This window comes from Miniopterus schreibersii (assembly GCF_964146895.1).
Source record: "Miniopterus schreibersii genome assembly, chromosome: 2".
NCBI lineage: Eukaryota > Metazoa > Chordata > Mammalia > Chiroptera > Miniopteridae > Miniopterus > Miniopterus schreibersii.
This window is the reverse complement of record NC_138102.1, coordinates 176,699,017-176,715,393: the sequence shown is the minus strand read 5'-3', so window position 1 is coordinate 176,715,393 and position 16,377 is coordinate 176,699,017. Positions and strand designations below refer to the sequence as shown.

The 16,377-nt window shown below is 45.4% G+C and overlaps 1 protein-coding gene across 9 annotated transcripts in view; it reads right to left on the bottom strand.

Annotated features, from left to right (window-relative positions):
• RIC8B (RIC8 guanine nucleotide exchange factor B) overlaps window positions 1-4,737 on the bottom strand; it is a 99,737-nt gene extending 95,000 nt beyond the window's left edge. For 8 of the 9 annotated variants that reach the window (XR_013998308.1, XR_013998309.1, XR_013998310.1 and 5 more), the window contains exon 1: window positions 4,524-4,736. Coding sequence is in view for 4 of the 9 variants with exons in the window: in XM_081130335.1 (XP_080986461.1) it covers window positions 4,524-4,607 (84 nt within the window). In the remaining 5 variants the exon portion in view is untranslated. Of the gene's footprint in view, window positions 1-4,523 lie in introns of all 9 variants that reach the window. The other variant, XM_081130336.1, reaches the window with a different exon arrangement.
• Window positions 4,738-16,377: the final 11,640 nt, after the last annotated feature.

Below are 16,377 nucleotides of genomic sequence, written 5' to 3'. Positions count from 1 at the left end.
AAATTCAGAGTCAGAACTCAACCTCAAAGTGGAAAGCAAGTCCTCTTACATGGTACAGGACACTTATATGCTCTATTCAAATGTGGAGGCTGTATTTCTAGAACTGTCCCAATACTAGGTCCCTATCAATCAGGTTCTTCTAGCACATAAATGAAGACCTCACTTCTATCAGTGTGGTTTTCCTCTCTTCTGAGGCCAACTCTTGGAGACCTGCCTGCCTGTATCTTAAATAACTTTTACCTTTCATTTGGCCATAAACTTGCCGTACTTCTAATGTAGAATCCTGTTGGAGCCTGCTATGGAGTAACATACACCTAGGTGTCCTCTATAGCCACTAGGCCATCTCTCTAGTTATAATCATAGTTGATGACTCTAGGCCTGTTTCTTCACCTATTAATTGAGGGAGTTGGATGCAATTATCTTTGAGGTTCCCTCTGGTCTAAGTATCCTGTGACTCAAAGAATTATACTACTGTGCATCTTGGGGTCCTGGATCACCACTTTTTGTTGATAATCGTAATGATGACAACCAATCTCTCTATTAAATCTTTATCAGAATAGGTCCTAAAAGAGGAGAAGGAGATTGGACAGCCTAGACTAGCACAATACGTAGTTCATTCTATAACTGGAGTGGAGGTGATTAGGGTCCAATATTCGCCACAGGCAGCAGGGCACTGGCACTGAAAAACCTTTCTCTTCTGTGCTCAAAAACATAGAATAGGCAGGGTAAAGGCAACATGGCCTTGCAAAAAGAGCCCTGAAAATGAAACCTGAAGACTAGGTCTGCCATTTCTAGCCATGTGCCCTTGAGCCCGTAGATAGTCACTTTGTCTTTCTGATCCTCAATGTTCTATTTCCCCCAAAAGGGAATATTTTTATCTCCCTCCTAAGTTTTAATGTAAGAGGATTATGTGGGATGACATGTGAAAGTCCTTAAGATAATACATAGTACATAGTAGGCACTCAATAAATGTTAAAAGGTGAATTGAAAAGATGGAAGAACAACCACTCTTCCTATTTTTTAAAAATACTTTCCTCTGCTGAGTCAACCTGCATTATGCCCTTGAGAGGCAATTTTTTTTTTTTTTTTCTGAGATAAACAGATCTTCCCTCTCCCCATGATAACCAGGGTCAGTGAATGAAGCAAGAAGGTTTGGCAATTAGAGTCTCTGTAACACAGTAGAAATTAAATGTTACCTGGAACCAGACAGGTAAATGTTGCTCTAAATATGGTACAAGGTATTTTGCTACCCATTAGAAAGTGCAAGGGTCAAGATTAAAGAGAAAGAATGGAGTATATTCCCCAATTTCTTTTATGTCAAATATGTCAACTCAGTGGCACACATTTAATTCCTGCCTTTCTTTGTTCAAAAACTAAGTTGTGGGTTCCTTCTCAAAGTCAAGCACTATTCTAAGTGCTTTACACATATAACCCATTTAATCCTGACAACAAACCTAAGATATGGGCACTATTATTATCCCTGTTTGGCGTATGAATAAACTGAGGCACAGGAAAGTTAAGTAACTTGCCCTAGGCCACACAGATGGTATACTGAGATTCAAGAGTCCAGGCAGTCTGGCTAGAAAGCCTGTGCTTGGGCCACAGGATTTCTTGAGTACCTTTATCATTAGAACTGTAACTTAGTGAATGCCTCCAGGTGCATTGTGCTCAGTGTTTGGCATTATAATTCATTAATTTAAGCCTCAGAATAACTTAGGTGATATTATTCCTATTTTACAGATAAGGAAACTGAGACTCAGGCTTAAAATAACTTATCCATAGTCGTGAAACTAATGGCAGATCTGAAAAAAGGTTTATCTGACTCCAAATTCCACCTTCTCTCCACTACACTTGACTGCCTCCTTTTGCGGACTGGCTTTATTAAAGAAATAAGGTAACATAAAGAATATCCTCCCCCAAAACAATGAACCAATCATTCTCTCTCCATAGCATTCATTTCCCTCTTGGGTTAGACTCCTCAGTGCCCCATAACCACCTTTTATTCTGAACATTTTTGAATTCAATTTTTCCAGATAGGGAAAATGAAGCACACGGTATACAGCCATGTTTTCAGGATTTCAGACTCCACTCCTATCAAGCTGGACAATTTACTTCCATCTCCCCATTCTTATTGCTGGACCACAACAATCATATTTCCCCTTCCTGTCCATCTGCATCCAATGTCTCTTGCCTTGAGGGGCAAAGCCCCACCACTGAAATGAAATTTTCTCTGCACTCTGGACCTACTATAATCAGCATTAAACATGAGAACTCTTTTCTGAAGGAGCTGACTTGGTCTGGATCAAGTCAGAGCATTTTCAGGCTTGAAAGATGTTCAATCCTCCTGAACACTTCAGGAATATTACCTTTAAAAAATACATTTTGGCCCTGGATGGGTGGCTCAGTTGGTTGGAACGTCGTCCCATATACCAAAAAAGGTTGAGGGTTCGATTCTTCGTCAGGGCACATACCTAAGTTGTGGGTTTGATCCCTGGTCAGGGCATGTATGGGAGGCAACCAATAGATGTTTCTCTCACAATCAGTGTTTCTCTCTCTCTCTCCCCCTTCCTCTCACTCTAAAAAATCAATGAAAACATATCCTCAGGTGAGGATTAAAAAGATAATACACATTTAGCATTATAACTTTAAAGACATTCCCAATGTGAAAGGGGAGCTGGAGATGCCCAGAACTTAAGCTGACAGCACTTGGCCAGGAGTAGTAACCAATCTGGAGGGAGATCAAGCAAAGGAAGAGATAAATTGAAGGAAGCAAATCTGGAGTTCTAATTAGTTTAGACATGAACGGGAGGGAAAATGTTAAAGGAGGTGATGAGATCCAGCTAGAGGGTTTTCCTCCTCCCTTCCCTATGGAAGAAAGTTATTCTTTATTGCTAGATATCTGTCACATAGTAAGTGCTAAACAAATACTAAATGATTCAACACAATGGCAAGGTTTTGGTTGTTTCTTTTGAAAATCAGTTTGCAGCTGCCTCAAATCCTTTTTGGAAAGCAGTTATAAAGCAAGTAAAATGAATATAATCTCCACAATAGGTACACCTATGCATTGAATTTCTCCTAAATTAGGTAGATAGGCAACAGTAAAGCATGTCAAAAAGTGAAAGAGCTAAGACATGAAGAGAACTGAATCCATGCATGCTCCCAAAGAACGCAGTATAGTCCTGTAGAAAGAGTAGTCAAACAACCTAGATTTAAATCTCAGCCCTATCTTTCAATGGCTGTGTGGACTTGGGGCAACATTATCCGAAATTTCACCGTTTGTGGAATGGGGAATACCACCACTTTCCTCACGGGGTCGTTGGGAAGATTACTTGGGAATGAAGGTGCCTTACTTTTGGATCTGCACCCCAGGCAGAAATGGCACACTGGCAGTTCAGTACTACAAAGTGTACAAAGTGCAGTGGTGGGCACAGAGCAAACACAGAAGCGGAAATTACAAATGGGCAGCAAGCAAAAGGAAGAAAGATGTTACTTCTCAGGTGTGACCTGGTGTCGGGAGTGTTTTCACAGAGGGAGCCGTCAGTCATCTCTACAAGGCCGTCTTCTACATGGAAGAACAAAGGTGTGGTATGCTACCTTTTGAAGTTAGCATGTAAAATTGCTGTAAGGACAAGTAATGGAGAGCTAACGGGTTCAGGAGACAGATTCAGAGAAGTGCCTGGGATTTATAACAAGATACCTTTTTACTGCAGAGTTGCATAGTGGAAAGAAAAATGAATGTTCTGAAGACCTAGGCTGGAATCCCAGCTCACAACTACGACCTTGGAGGAGTTGCTTAACCAATCAAGAATCTCAATTGCAAAACGCAGATAAAACCTCTCAGGACTGATGTCAAGATGAAATGAGATAAGGGATGGGAAAGCTGTTAATGAGATACAGATAATAGGTATTATTAGGCGTTAGACTCTAGCCCACCCCCCCAGTATGTCCATGACCTTGGCGTGATTTCAGTTCTTTGGGCCTTGGTTTTCTCATCTATAAAATGGGGAGGAGAATACCACCTACCCTATAAACACTCTGAGAATCAAATTAAACCACACATGAGACCTCATGCCTTGCCATCTGTACAGTGCTATAGGTACGTAAAGAACTCCCATCGAGGCTGATACATTTGATGCATGTCAAGGGCTCGTGTCCAAGCAAATGTTTTTATGCCACACAGGTGAGGAAGTCTCGCGTGCATTTACGCATCCAAGAGTGGGGCACAGGGCACAGACGCACGTCTACGGATTCCGGGGGTGTGACTTGCGCGCTCGGGAGGAGGACCGCAGGACGGGCCGCTGGGCCGGAATCTGAGGAGTGGGCGCCGGAGTGGGGGCAGGGGGATACGGGATGCACGGACGGGAATGGCTGGGGGCACAAACACGCATGCCCAAGCCGGAAACATTTTCGGGGGAGAGCAATGCGCATCCCCGGAATGAGGGGGGTGGGGAGGGATGCGCGGTGCAAGCCCCGAGGGCGGCCCGGGGGTGCTACACCGCAAGCCCGGGGCCAGAGCTCTTTACCTTATCGCTGTAATCCCTCAGGACCCGCTCGATAGCCCCCGCCTCGCCGGCCCGGACGATGTACAGGGCGCGCTCCTCATCCATGGCCGCAGGTGCGGGGGAGCCGCGGCCGCTCCGCGCGCCCAAGCCGCTGCCTCCAGGTAAACGCCTCGCGCCCCCGCTCGCTCGCTCCTTCCCAGCTTCCTTCCTTCCCTCCTTCCCTCCCTCCCCTCCAGCCTCCAACCCGCCAGCCTCCGCCCGGGCAGGCCCGACGTCACCGCCCCTCAACTTTCACCCCGCGACGTCACCGGTCCCCCGGCAACCAGCGTCTCGCGGCCGCCCTACAAGGCCCAGGACTCTACGGAGGCCTGCCGAGCGGCCTGAGGGCTGGTCAGGCCTGACGTCCTGCTTGCTTTTCTGCCTCTCCCTCCCCCGAAGAAGAATCCAGCCTTTTCCGTGGGCTTTCACAGACAGAACCGTTCTCTCCTGGCCCTCCTCTATGAATCATTCTTCTCAGCTGACGAGAACGACCCGGCTCTTCCCCGCCTGTCTAAGCGACAGCAGCAAAAACGAACTACAATTCCCGGCGTGCAATAGGGTCATTCCACTATTCCATCTAATATACTGGAGTGCCGAATTGCATGCCGGGATTAGTAGTCATCCAGCGGGAAAGACTTCCCTCCAAAGGCGTGCTGGGAACTGTGGTCCTGCGAAGGCCGGAAATGGGAGTCCGGCGGCCCCTGAGGCCAGCGGCCAAGAAACCGTTAGGGGGTGGATCTGAGCGTCCGCCCTGCCTCCTTTTTGTTCCTTACGGAGCTGACTGTCCTGCTGGAGCCGTGGCTGGTTGGACTGGTTGCCGTTCGCGGAAACTGGCACTCTTTGGTGGGAACTGTGAAGCACCGGTTTAAAGCCCTCTTTTCTCGTTTAGCGGTTTCGGTCTCTCTCCAATTCTTTCCTTCCTCCCTTGTTTGCGGTCATGTAATGTGTTCAGCTACAGTAATGTGGGAAATTGCAGGTAATTATCTAGATGAAAGGGGACGCGGCGATTTTTTGGATACCTTTTTTAAAATCATTTTTTTAATTTTTCAGTGATTGACATACAATCCTGTATTAGTTCCAGGTGTGCACCCCAGTGATTCGACATTAATTACATAACCCGCGAGGTGATCGTCCCGACATACCTTGTGCCCATCTGACACCACGCATAATCGTTAGAGTATTGTTGGCTGCACTCCCTCTGCTGTTCTTCAGATCCCTAGGACTATCCTGTAACAACCAATCTGTACTTTTTAATTCCCGTCGCCTTTCCACCCATCCCCCCCCTCCTCTCCCATCTAGCACCCTCCAAAGTGGTGTCTGTCTCTTTGAGTCTGTTTCTGTTCGGCTTGCTTATTTTGCTTTTTAGATTCAACTGTTGATACGCGTTGATTGCCATTTTATTGGTCATATTTTTTATCTTTTTTTTTCTCCTCAAAAAAGAACCGGTAACATTTCGTGCAGTACTGGCTTGGTGGTGGTGAACTAACTCCTCCAACTTTTTCTTGCCTGGGAAGCGCTTTCTGTGTAGGCTCAGGTTTGCTAAGCGCAGGCTTTCTGTTGCTTTGGCTGTATCGCCTCAGTCAGTGTCTCACAAAGTCAGTCAGCAAATACTTGAGAACCGGCGCTGTGCCCGGCGCTGCTGCATGCAGCCCAGGGCCTGCGGTGTAGACACAGTGGGCCCCAAGTGAAGTCCCTGCCGGGATGGAGCTTCAACTCCAGTGCTTAACCTATGAGGAGGTGCTATTTTCACTTGAGGATGAGGGAACCTGGGTCTTGGAGAGGCCAATAAGTTAATTTACCCAAATTGCAGAATTTAGGAACTGAATTTGAACTCTGTGTTTCTCTTTCTCTCCCAGGCTCTTTGTTAGAGAGTGGGTGAATTCTCCAGGTGATTTCCAGTTTTCCATGCCTAGCAGCCTTGACCAGAAATCACCTGTCATGCCTCCCCTGCCCGCCTCTACCTCTTGAGCTGTGTGCTGAAGAGGAACTAGAGGGGACAAAAATGTATTCGCCCAATAATTGCCGAGTTTCTTCTATGTGTCAGATATTGTGCTAGGCTTTGGGAATTTGGAGATACAACCAAATATGGAACATGAGCTCATGGAGCTGTACGTCTTTCTGTGGATTATATTTTTCATGCAGCAAACATTTATTGAGCCTATTTGTTGAGCCAAGGCATTGGGGTAGGAGCTGTGTCTGTAATAAACTAAGTCAGAAAAGATTTTAGTCTATCTCGTGAGAGAGCACACTTTTTAGAAAGGTCATGCTATAATAAGCTATATTCCTTAGGTAATAGTAACATCTTGTAGTCGTTTTGAACAGTTTACAAAACATTTTAATATATACTATCTCAGTAGATCCTTGAGGAAGGTATTGTTCCCAGTTATAGATAAGAAACAGGCTCAGATGGGACTCAAACTAAGAGCTATAACATAACAGTATTTGGGTGCCTACTCTGTATCCAGTACTGTATTTTGTGCTTTTTGGGTAACCATATATTTATTTTTGGAGCAAGGGCTCCCGGACAGGATACTAACAAGCATAAAGTATCTGAGTAGAGCTGTGTCTTTCAAAGAGAGTCTTACACATGTGTTTGAAATGTCTATTTAACAGAAATAGGCTTATGTTTTTAGGCTCCAACCCTGTACTTTTAAAAAGAGATTTAAAAAATGCAAAACCACATGAATTAATGGCTTGGGAAATTGCACTTTAGTAATTTTAATTAAGCACTAATATTCTGATTTTATAAATCAAAAGGATCTTTGACTTTAATTCAAGTCATCCTTTGACCACTGACGAGACTCTGGTCCCAGAAAAATTAAGTGACTTGTCCAAAATCAATAGTTAAAAGCAGACTCTGGGACTAGAGCCTAGACTAGCTAAATCCTGGGTCACTACGTCACTTTACCTCCCTGAATATTTAGTTATGTGATACTTTCAGTGACTAGAGCCTCTAGTCCAGCACTAGCTCCAGTTCCTGTTGATTCTTGGGTGGCATGGTAAGAAGGAATTAGAATTTAGAGACTGGGTAATCAAAGCAGCAAATACTTAGTCACAAGCCATTGTTCGGAAAGATGGTAATATAATAATTCTATACATATATATCAATAGTGCTTTACCAGTCTCAAAATATCTCCACATAGATAATCTGATTTAATCCTTAAAATAGCTTAAAAAACACAAGGTCAATAGGACAGGCACTATCTTTCTTTTTACAGAGAAAAGGGAAGTTCAGGGTGTTGATCAGTTTGCTCATAAGCAATAAGTTGGCTAATAACTGGTATAGTTAAGGGCTAGAAGTGCTCTGGGTTCTGACAGGATAAAATGTTATGGACCTATAGGTCAGGGCCAGTGAACAAGCCTGAAGATAGATACTAGTCATTTATTTTGGACTTTGATATATATCCTGCTGTGGCACTTCCTCTGCCATGACAATGGGTAAGTTGGAATGTGCCAAATTGAAGGTCTTTAAGGAGTACCTGGTACTGACAGCTTTTAAAATCCAGATCTTCCACATGCGATAATTTTTACACCTTTTCTTTAGAAGCAGAAATTTAAAAACTGAACAGCTTAGTCTAGTCACTACAGCTCCAGAATTGGAATTCAGAAAATTCCACTAATTCAAGATATGACCTGTCACTCAACCTTTCTTAAGCCACAGTGTCCTCAGCTGTGAAATAAAGGAATTGAGTCAGATATTAATTTAGTTCTCTCTCAGTTCTAAAATTTTGTGATTCTAAGAACAACGAAACTATATTTGAACATGCTCATTCTTTAGAAAAATCTATTAAGAGTGAAGTTGTACAAATCAATAGGTGCAAATTAAATATCAGTATGATATATGCAAATCATTTCCTGGGCATACCTGCAAAGATTCTATTTCAGTTGATCTATGGTGAGGCCTGGGTACTGGTAGTTTTAAAAGCTTCTCAGTTGATCTGAGTGAGCAGCCAGGGTTGAGAACCAGTAGACCAATATTTTGATAGAGTATCAACCACTGAAGTAGTTTTTGATAGACTACCAAAATCAAGTGCATGTGACTCTTTAGTTTGAGAAATGAGAATGACCCAGCAAGATGAAAGTTATTTTAATATAGTTGAGAGTATGGGAAACATACTCTCAACTATATTAAACTCTCAACTATATTGTCCTTGTATTATTATTGTGTTATTTTCCGTATGAACAACTGTAAACCTACTTTTGCCCCATCCTGTATGTTGGATGGGCCAGGTACAGAAACTCACCAGGGCAGGAAGCCCTGGATGCCTAGCAAGGGGTGAAACTGGGAAGACAAGAACCTTGTCCCCAGAGTAACCTGTCCTCCCCCAGCATTTCGATGGTCATGTGGTTTAGACCCCCTGAGCGTTTCCTCCCTACAGATAACATCTAGGCCTCAGTCGTATTTCAGCTCCAGGCTCAGAAAAGCAGCAAAACCAGACAAGTGGTGCCTTGGCTGCCTCAGGACCAGATACATGGACTGATGACCCCCTGCCCTGGCACCCACCAATCAGTGGAGACCAGGACCCTGAAAGAGCACACCTGGAGAGCTGATGAATATTCTGAGACATTCCCCTTAGACCCCCCTAAGATTTCCACCACCAGGGAAGCAGACCAGCGCCATCTCTAATTCCTTCTTCCCTCCAAGGGTACCCCATGAGGCTTGCAACCAGGGGATCAATAGGCAGCGTCAGCTCGTTCTGGGCTAACCCCCTGAACCTGTCTCCAAGGCCCCCTTCTCTCTGACTTCTCAGTGCGTCAGAGCACCCCAGCCTAGGTGCTCCTGTTGCTTCTTGTAGGCTTTCCCTTGTCTCACTGTCCCAAGTGTATTTTTGCTGCCATCATGGACCCAATACCCTTTGACTCAGTGCTGCATAGTCCTTCCCTTTGTATATCCCCATCCCCCATCCCCTTTTCCTTAAATGAATTCAGTTTTTCTTTATTCACTGTCTGAGATGGCTATTTAGCCTGTCTGTGCACCTCCTACCTTAACCTTTCACTGTATATGGTAATCACTGGAGCACAGAATTATCTTAAGCACCATTAAAAAAAACCCAGTAGAAACAACTAATCCTGTTCTTTGGGGTATAAGAAACATCCAGGCAATCAGCAAATCTTTTCTAATTGAGCATAAGTAAAGCAAATCAAAGCAAGATAAACATTGATGGGAAGAAGAGTAATCAGAGGAGCCTTCTTGGAGGAGGTGAATTGTAAAGAGAGTAGTGGAGAGAACTTTAGAGGGTTTAACAAATAGGGGAAAATGCCATGAGAAAAGTTCAGGAGGCCAAAATTAACAAGACACTTATTGAGAAATTATACCAACTTGGTTGAACTTGAAAGCCAGCAATGGAGATTTCTTAAGAGGTCAGTTGGTCAGTGGAATAAGGAAAAGTTAAATCTGAGAGACATTTCGTAATCAGCGATGACTCTAAGACCAGCCAACCCAACGTCAACATGTTACATTCCTGAAAACACTATCTCACAATCCCATGTGACTTAAAGTTACATAGAACTGGGAAACAGGAGAGGGTCTGCTGCCGGAGGGTGTCAGATCCTTGTGCACATTATTTTAATTTCTCAGGATCTTATTTATAAAATTAGGGTTGGATTAAATAACTTCAGAGTTTAAAATAACGCCCCCTCAAGAATTTATGACTGCTCAGTCCAGCCTTTCAGCACCTTTATGAAGTTCTTCAGTAATATTTCCAGTATTCTAATTGCTAAAATTGAGCCCATGCTATTAGTCCCTGGCAAATGTACCTACAGTTGTTCAATATTGATTGACTGTCCACAGTGGGACTCTCAAACTAAGCACACAAAATGGGCTCTGCCCTTTAGGAGTTTTTATTTATCCAAGAGCTGGAATGTGGGTCAGACCTATTTGCATCTCGCTGGCTTGGAATCCCATCCAAACACCTCTTGGGAAAACCCAGCGCTTTGGGTGGCAGTGCTGTAATGTGGCGAAAGAACCTGGACTGGGAATTGGAAAACCTGGTTTTTAGTTGTGACTCACTGTGTGTCTCAGAAGCCGATCATTTGTCAAATTCCTTAAAACCCTTCTGGCAACCAGTTTGGTTTTTTTTTGGTTTTTTGTGTGTTTTGTTTTGTTTTTTGTATCTAACAGGAATACTTGAAAGCCAAAAGACTAGTTTAAATTTTAACTCTGTCTCTGGGTGTTCAGGAATAAGTCACTTGCCCTCTTTGGGTTGAGCATTGATTTTTTTTTCAGCTGTAATGAGCATAATAATACCTACTTTGCAGGATGTTGTAAGGGGTAAAAGAGAAGGCTGTCCAAGTGGCCAGCACAGCAGACCTGGCGTGGAGTGGCCACTCAAACGTCAGCTGAACTGGAATGAAAAACGCAGCCTCCCTCACAGTGCTGTTGTGAAGATTTGGGGATAAAAGTCATGTTATACCAAATGCGTAAGTTTTGTTGTTGGTGGTGTTTTTTTTAACAGGAGAGTAATTACAACACACTGCTTTGGTCTTTAAACCTTGGAGTTAATGTCCTCAACACTGACATGCTTTGACATAAGACAGGTTTGGGATAGTGACTGCTGTGTGTGTGTGTGTGTAAATAAAGAGACTAAAACAACACACACACCATATCAATGTCTTTGCAATTAAGCTTTTGAGATGACATGTCAGAGGAAGTATATTCTCACACCCCTTCTTCCCCCCACTTCCTTTTTAACTCCTTACACAGTAAAGCATTAATTTACTTACCAACATTTGATTAAACTCTTAAGGCCCCACCCTAGGAGGAGGTGGCAGTGGACAAAGGATTATTGCCATTCATCATCAACACGTTTTAGTCTTCCCCTTGGGTTGCCCGTGGAGGATTAGCATTTCCCTGAAAGGACTACGACAAAATAAATTGCATCTATGGCCAAAGAACTGCCAGCTCCTTTCAGCTGGGGGCACATACCGGGAGCTTTTCCCATATTAGTCAGCTTTATCTCAACTTTTGGGCACTGCCTACATCTGAATTTCATGGGTTTCAGGGTCAGTCAAAACAGAATTGTAGGGCTGTTGAGGTCAGAGGCCACCCCTGTCAAAGGGTAGTGACCTGAACAGCAAGAGGTAGCCAGTGCCCCCCACCCCCCACACCTCCCTTAAATGACTTCATTCTAGTGAATACTTGGCTCATTGCACCTCCCCTGCAGAGCTTTTTTTTTGACCTGGTAATAAAAATCCTCCTGTGACCTGTTTTTTTGTGTGTGTTTTTTTTTACATTATTATTGATTTCCTTTTGTTCCTGTTTCTCTATAGAATGACCAAATCTTGGTCCTTGATAATATATTGGTTTGTACGTACCCTGGGAAATGACAGAGGGAAAGCTGGTCTGCTGTTAACTTAGAGTAAGTGGAATGTCGCTGGGCGTGGGGGACCTGCCTTCATTCAGCACACCAAAATTTCCCAGAACTTGTGAAACTTCAACCCTAGTAGGTTCCGTGACCATGGTCAAGGTTGATTTAAAAGCTGCAAAGCTGCTTAGGAGAGAGGAATGGGGGTGGGGTGGGATGAAAACAAAAGTAGGAAGGAGGAGGAAGGCAGCGAGCTGGAGTAGGAGCAGCACAGGCTCTGGAACTGGGTAGTTTGGGTTTCAAACCCCAGCTCTCCCACTTGCTATGTGACTTTGGGCAAAGCACTAAACTGCTCAGAGCCTGCGCTTCTTCACCTGTAAACAGAAAGGATTGTACCACTGCCATAGCTGGGAGGTCGTGAGAAGCGGAGGTGGGTAGAGAAGGCTATTGGGAGGTGATGCCTCGGACGCGCCTGCCACATAGCGGCCCAAGGAATGGAGCCGCTATAGATTCACCCAGATCTATTTCAGAAAGGTACCACAGGTCACAGAGGGAGGCAAGGAAAGCATGTCGCATTCTCCTCATTTAAATACTGTCCTCGACCCTAGCCAGTTTGGCTCAGTGGTTGGAGGGCTGGCCTGCAGAGGGAAGAGTCTTGGGTTCAATTCCGGTCAAGGGCATGGACCTCAGTTGCAGGCACAATCCTCAGCCCCGGCTGACCCAGTCAGGGTGCGAGCAGGAGGCAACCAGTCGATACGTCTGAAAGGTTAAAGTTGGTGGTAGGCAGGCTAAAGAGCCATCTCAGACAGTGAATAAAGAAAAATTAAATATAATTAAAAGGGGCTATCCAAAGGGACGGGTTACAGAGCACTGAGCCAAAGGGTTTTGGGTCCATGATGGCAGCAAAAATATACTTAGGACAGTGAGACAAAGAAGAGCATATAAGCAGCAGCAGGAGGACCTAAGCTGGGCTGCTTTAGGGACCCTGTGGACTGGTATAGGGGGTTGGCCCGGGATGAGCTGCCACTGCCTATTGCTCCCCTGGTTGCAAGTCTCGTGGGGTCCCCTTGGAGGGAAGAAGGAAGGAGATGCGCTGCGTGCTCCCCTGGTTGGGAGCTCATGCTGGGTGCTTTGTCCTGAGCATATTTATCTCTTTCTTGCAGGTGGGAATCTTAGGGGAGGTCTCAAGGGAAGGTCTCAATAGAATATTCATCAGCTCTCCAGGTGTGCTCTTTCAGGGTCCTGGTTTCCACTGATTGGTGGGTGCCAGGGCAGGGGGTCATCAGTCCATGTATCTGGTCCTGAGGCAGCCAAGGCACCACTTGTCTGGTTTTGCTGCTTTTCTGAGCCTGGAGCTGAAATACGACTGAGGCCTAGATGTTATCTGTAGGGAGGAAACACTCAGGGGGTCTAAACCGCATGACCAGAGATATGCTGGGGGAGGACAAGTTACCCTGGGGACAAAGTTCTTGTTTTCCCAGTTTCACTCCTTGCTAGGCATCGGGGCTTCCTGCCCTGGTGAGTCTCCACATTCGGCTTTCTGTACCTGGGCCATCTAACAGTGTCTCTCTCACATCAGTGTTTCTTACCCCGCCTCCCCCCTTCCACTCTGAAAAGCAATGGAAAAAATATCCTCGGGTGAGGATTTAAAAAAAACAAAGACTGTCCGTGACTTTGGCTACCTTTCAGTTCTAAAGAAGACGTTTCACAGTTTATCCTGAGGGGTGTAGCATGGGCCAGGACATTTTGGATACCATTTCTGGTGGGGGCACAGTTTGAAGGTTCCTTGAGAATTCACTCTTCTAAATTCAGTGGCTTTCCCGTCTACTAGGAGACTATTGTACATACTAAGTATTAGCACTGCAGCTGCTTCTGAGGCTGCTTCTCTCCCCCCTGCTGTCACGGTCAGACCTCATTATTTTTCATAATAGTTCTCAAACAACTGGTTTTAGCTCTTGAGGTATTTATGATGACAAAGGGAGGAATAGAAGTAGGGAGCCCTCTTTCTCTCACCCACCACCTCTCTTCACCCACACCCCTTTCCTAGCAACAGCTCTTCTCTCAACTCTTGGGGCCCACGTCTTCCGTCCCACCTACACCAGCAGCAGCAAAACATGGGGTAAGAAGGCTGGGGCGGATTGAGGTGCAGGAGCAGGAACGGGGAAAGAGCTTCAGGGAGGAGGCTGATGAAGCACAAAAGGTTCTGACCTCCTCGGACGAAGAGGAAGCCACAAGGGCCGTGTCCAAGCTGGCTTAGTTTGGGAGGCTGCCAAGGAGCTGAAGCAGAGAAGGGCCAGGTTAGAAAGTGGGAGGGAGGCGGGCTGTCCTGAAGGGCCAGCAAACCAGTGCAGTCAGAGAAAGGTGTGTCTGTCAACAGTGCGGGGAAACTGTCAACAGTGCAGGCCAGCGATTTTCAACCCTTTTCATCTCATGGCACACACAGACTAATTACTAAAATTCTGCGACACACCAAAAAATATGTTTTTTGCCAATCTGACAAAAAAAAAGTATAATTTTGATGCATTTGCAATGTATGGCTCTTGTTGTGTTCGCTGTTGTCATTATTTTATTTGACAATATAAGGGAAGAGAGGTCAGTGGCCCTGACTAAGTAGTCAGGAATTGCATGTTTTAAAATCTCCTGCAGCCAACAGTTGGGAATTGCTGGCGTAGGTTACTGGGGATTGCGATTCTTCTGCACTCTGCAGACTGGAGCCCTGTAAGAAAGAAACCTGGGTGCACCATCAGGGACCAGTCATCTCCGGATCTTAGTGCTTTCAGGTACAAGGGGTGGCGTTTCTCAACTCTGGCTGCATGTTAGCATCTCCTGGGAGCTTTAAAAAACTGATGCCCTGGGGTCACTTCCAGGTCAGTTGTTTACTGTTGGTGGGACCTTATACATCAGTATTTTATAAAGTTCGCAGGGTAACTCTTAACGGGCGGCCAGGGTTGAGAACCACTTAAGCCCAATCCTATCTGGAGCAGGAGTGTCCCTTCTACAGCATCTTTGTTGGAACTAGGAGTTCATCTCAGCTCTACCTCACTTTAAAGGCACTAAGTATATCTACTTTTCCTTTTAAGCTTCCAGTGATGCTTTGCATTCTTCAGGCTTTGAATAAATCTGACTTTGCCTCAGGAGACCTACAGCAATCCTTCCCCACACCTTTCCCCTGTAATAATGAAGTATTTCTACTGTCCCCTTCCAGGATTTATTTACTTTTTTAATTTGCAATTCTGCCTTTAAGAGATGCAAGGAGTTGGGACAAATAGCCTGTTTTTGCTCTTCTCCAGATTCACTTGAGACATTTTAATTGATGTCACTTTAAAGCCAATATTAAAGACAAATCTGGAAAGATGGGAAAATTGCAACAGACTACTACCCAGATCTGTGCAGGAGAGGGTGGGGTTGGGCATGAAGAAGCAGGTGGAGTGTTGCTCAGTGGTGGTGCTGCAGGTATTGGGGCAGAGCTGATGGGCATGAACCTCAGTCTGTTTTTGAGCACCAGCTGGTGGAGCCGTCGCCTTCTCTCTTGTGGCTGGCAAGAGAATTCTCAGGAAGAATCACTGCCCAGCTGCCAGTCCCTTCTTTGTTTTCCTTAAGCCATCCACCCTCCTCACCCAGATCTGCGGGCCCGAGTCCATCAGCACACAGACTGTAATTGGGATGTCATAGTCATATAACATGCCTGCTTGAGGTCCAGAGTGGGGAGGTGACCCCCTCCAAGGTCACATGGTGGTGAAGCCAAGGCTTCCTTTCAGTTCTCTCTCCACGATTTCAGTCCCTCTCCCCCTTTAGGTTGGACTTACTCAATGGCACAGTTTTGATTGGTCTGTGACTGGGTTGCATTCTCAGAGGGGAGATTCCCTTTCTTTCCAGACCTGGGGTATATTAGAGGCCTCACAAAGGACACAGCAGGCTGGATGCCTAGGACGCCACAGGCCTGCAACGTGGGTGAGCCATCCTGGCTGCTGTTCACGACTCCAGCCAATTTCAAGCTGGCAGAGTCCTTTTCAGAAAGAGTCCTAAAGAGGGGAGTGTCCCTTTATTGCCAAGACTCCTCTGTTCTTTCTCTGACAAGTGACTGGCCCCACTCCCAGCCGCCAACCTTGCCCATTCCCATTCTGGTGACGGGGTAGGAACCATCAGAGAGGGAGAGAAGGTGCAATTGAGTCATGAGCTCACAGCAGCTGTTGTCTTTTCCTAGTCAAATCCTTGTCAGTTCTGAAGTTGAAGGTTGAGAATAATTGGGAACATAGGCAGTGTGCTCACCTCCCAAGAGATGGGTACCTTGTGCTCTGGAGAGAACACCCAGTGGCTCCCAGCTCTTGGCTGTGCTGTGAGGGGGAGGCATGCTCATCTCCCTCGCAAAGTTCTTGGAGTGACTGTTCTCTGGGATTCAGGTCCTTGTTGATTGTGGCTGTTTTTGCCTAAAGATTCGTGCATTTACTGAGCTTGTGGCTGTGACTCGTATATGGGTGTCGTTTATTATGTGCTGCTGCTACCTGGCTAGAGAATTTGGCAATTGCTTTATT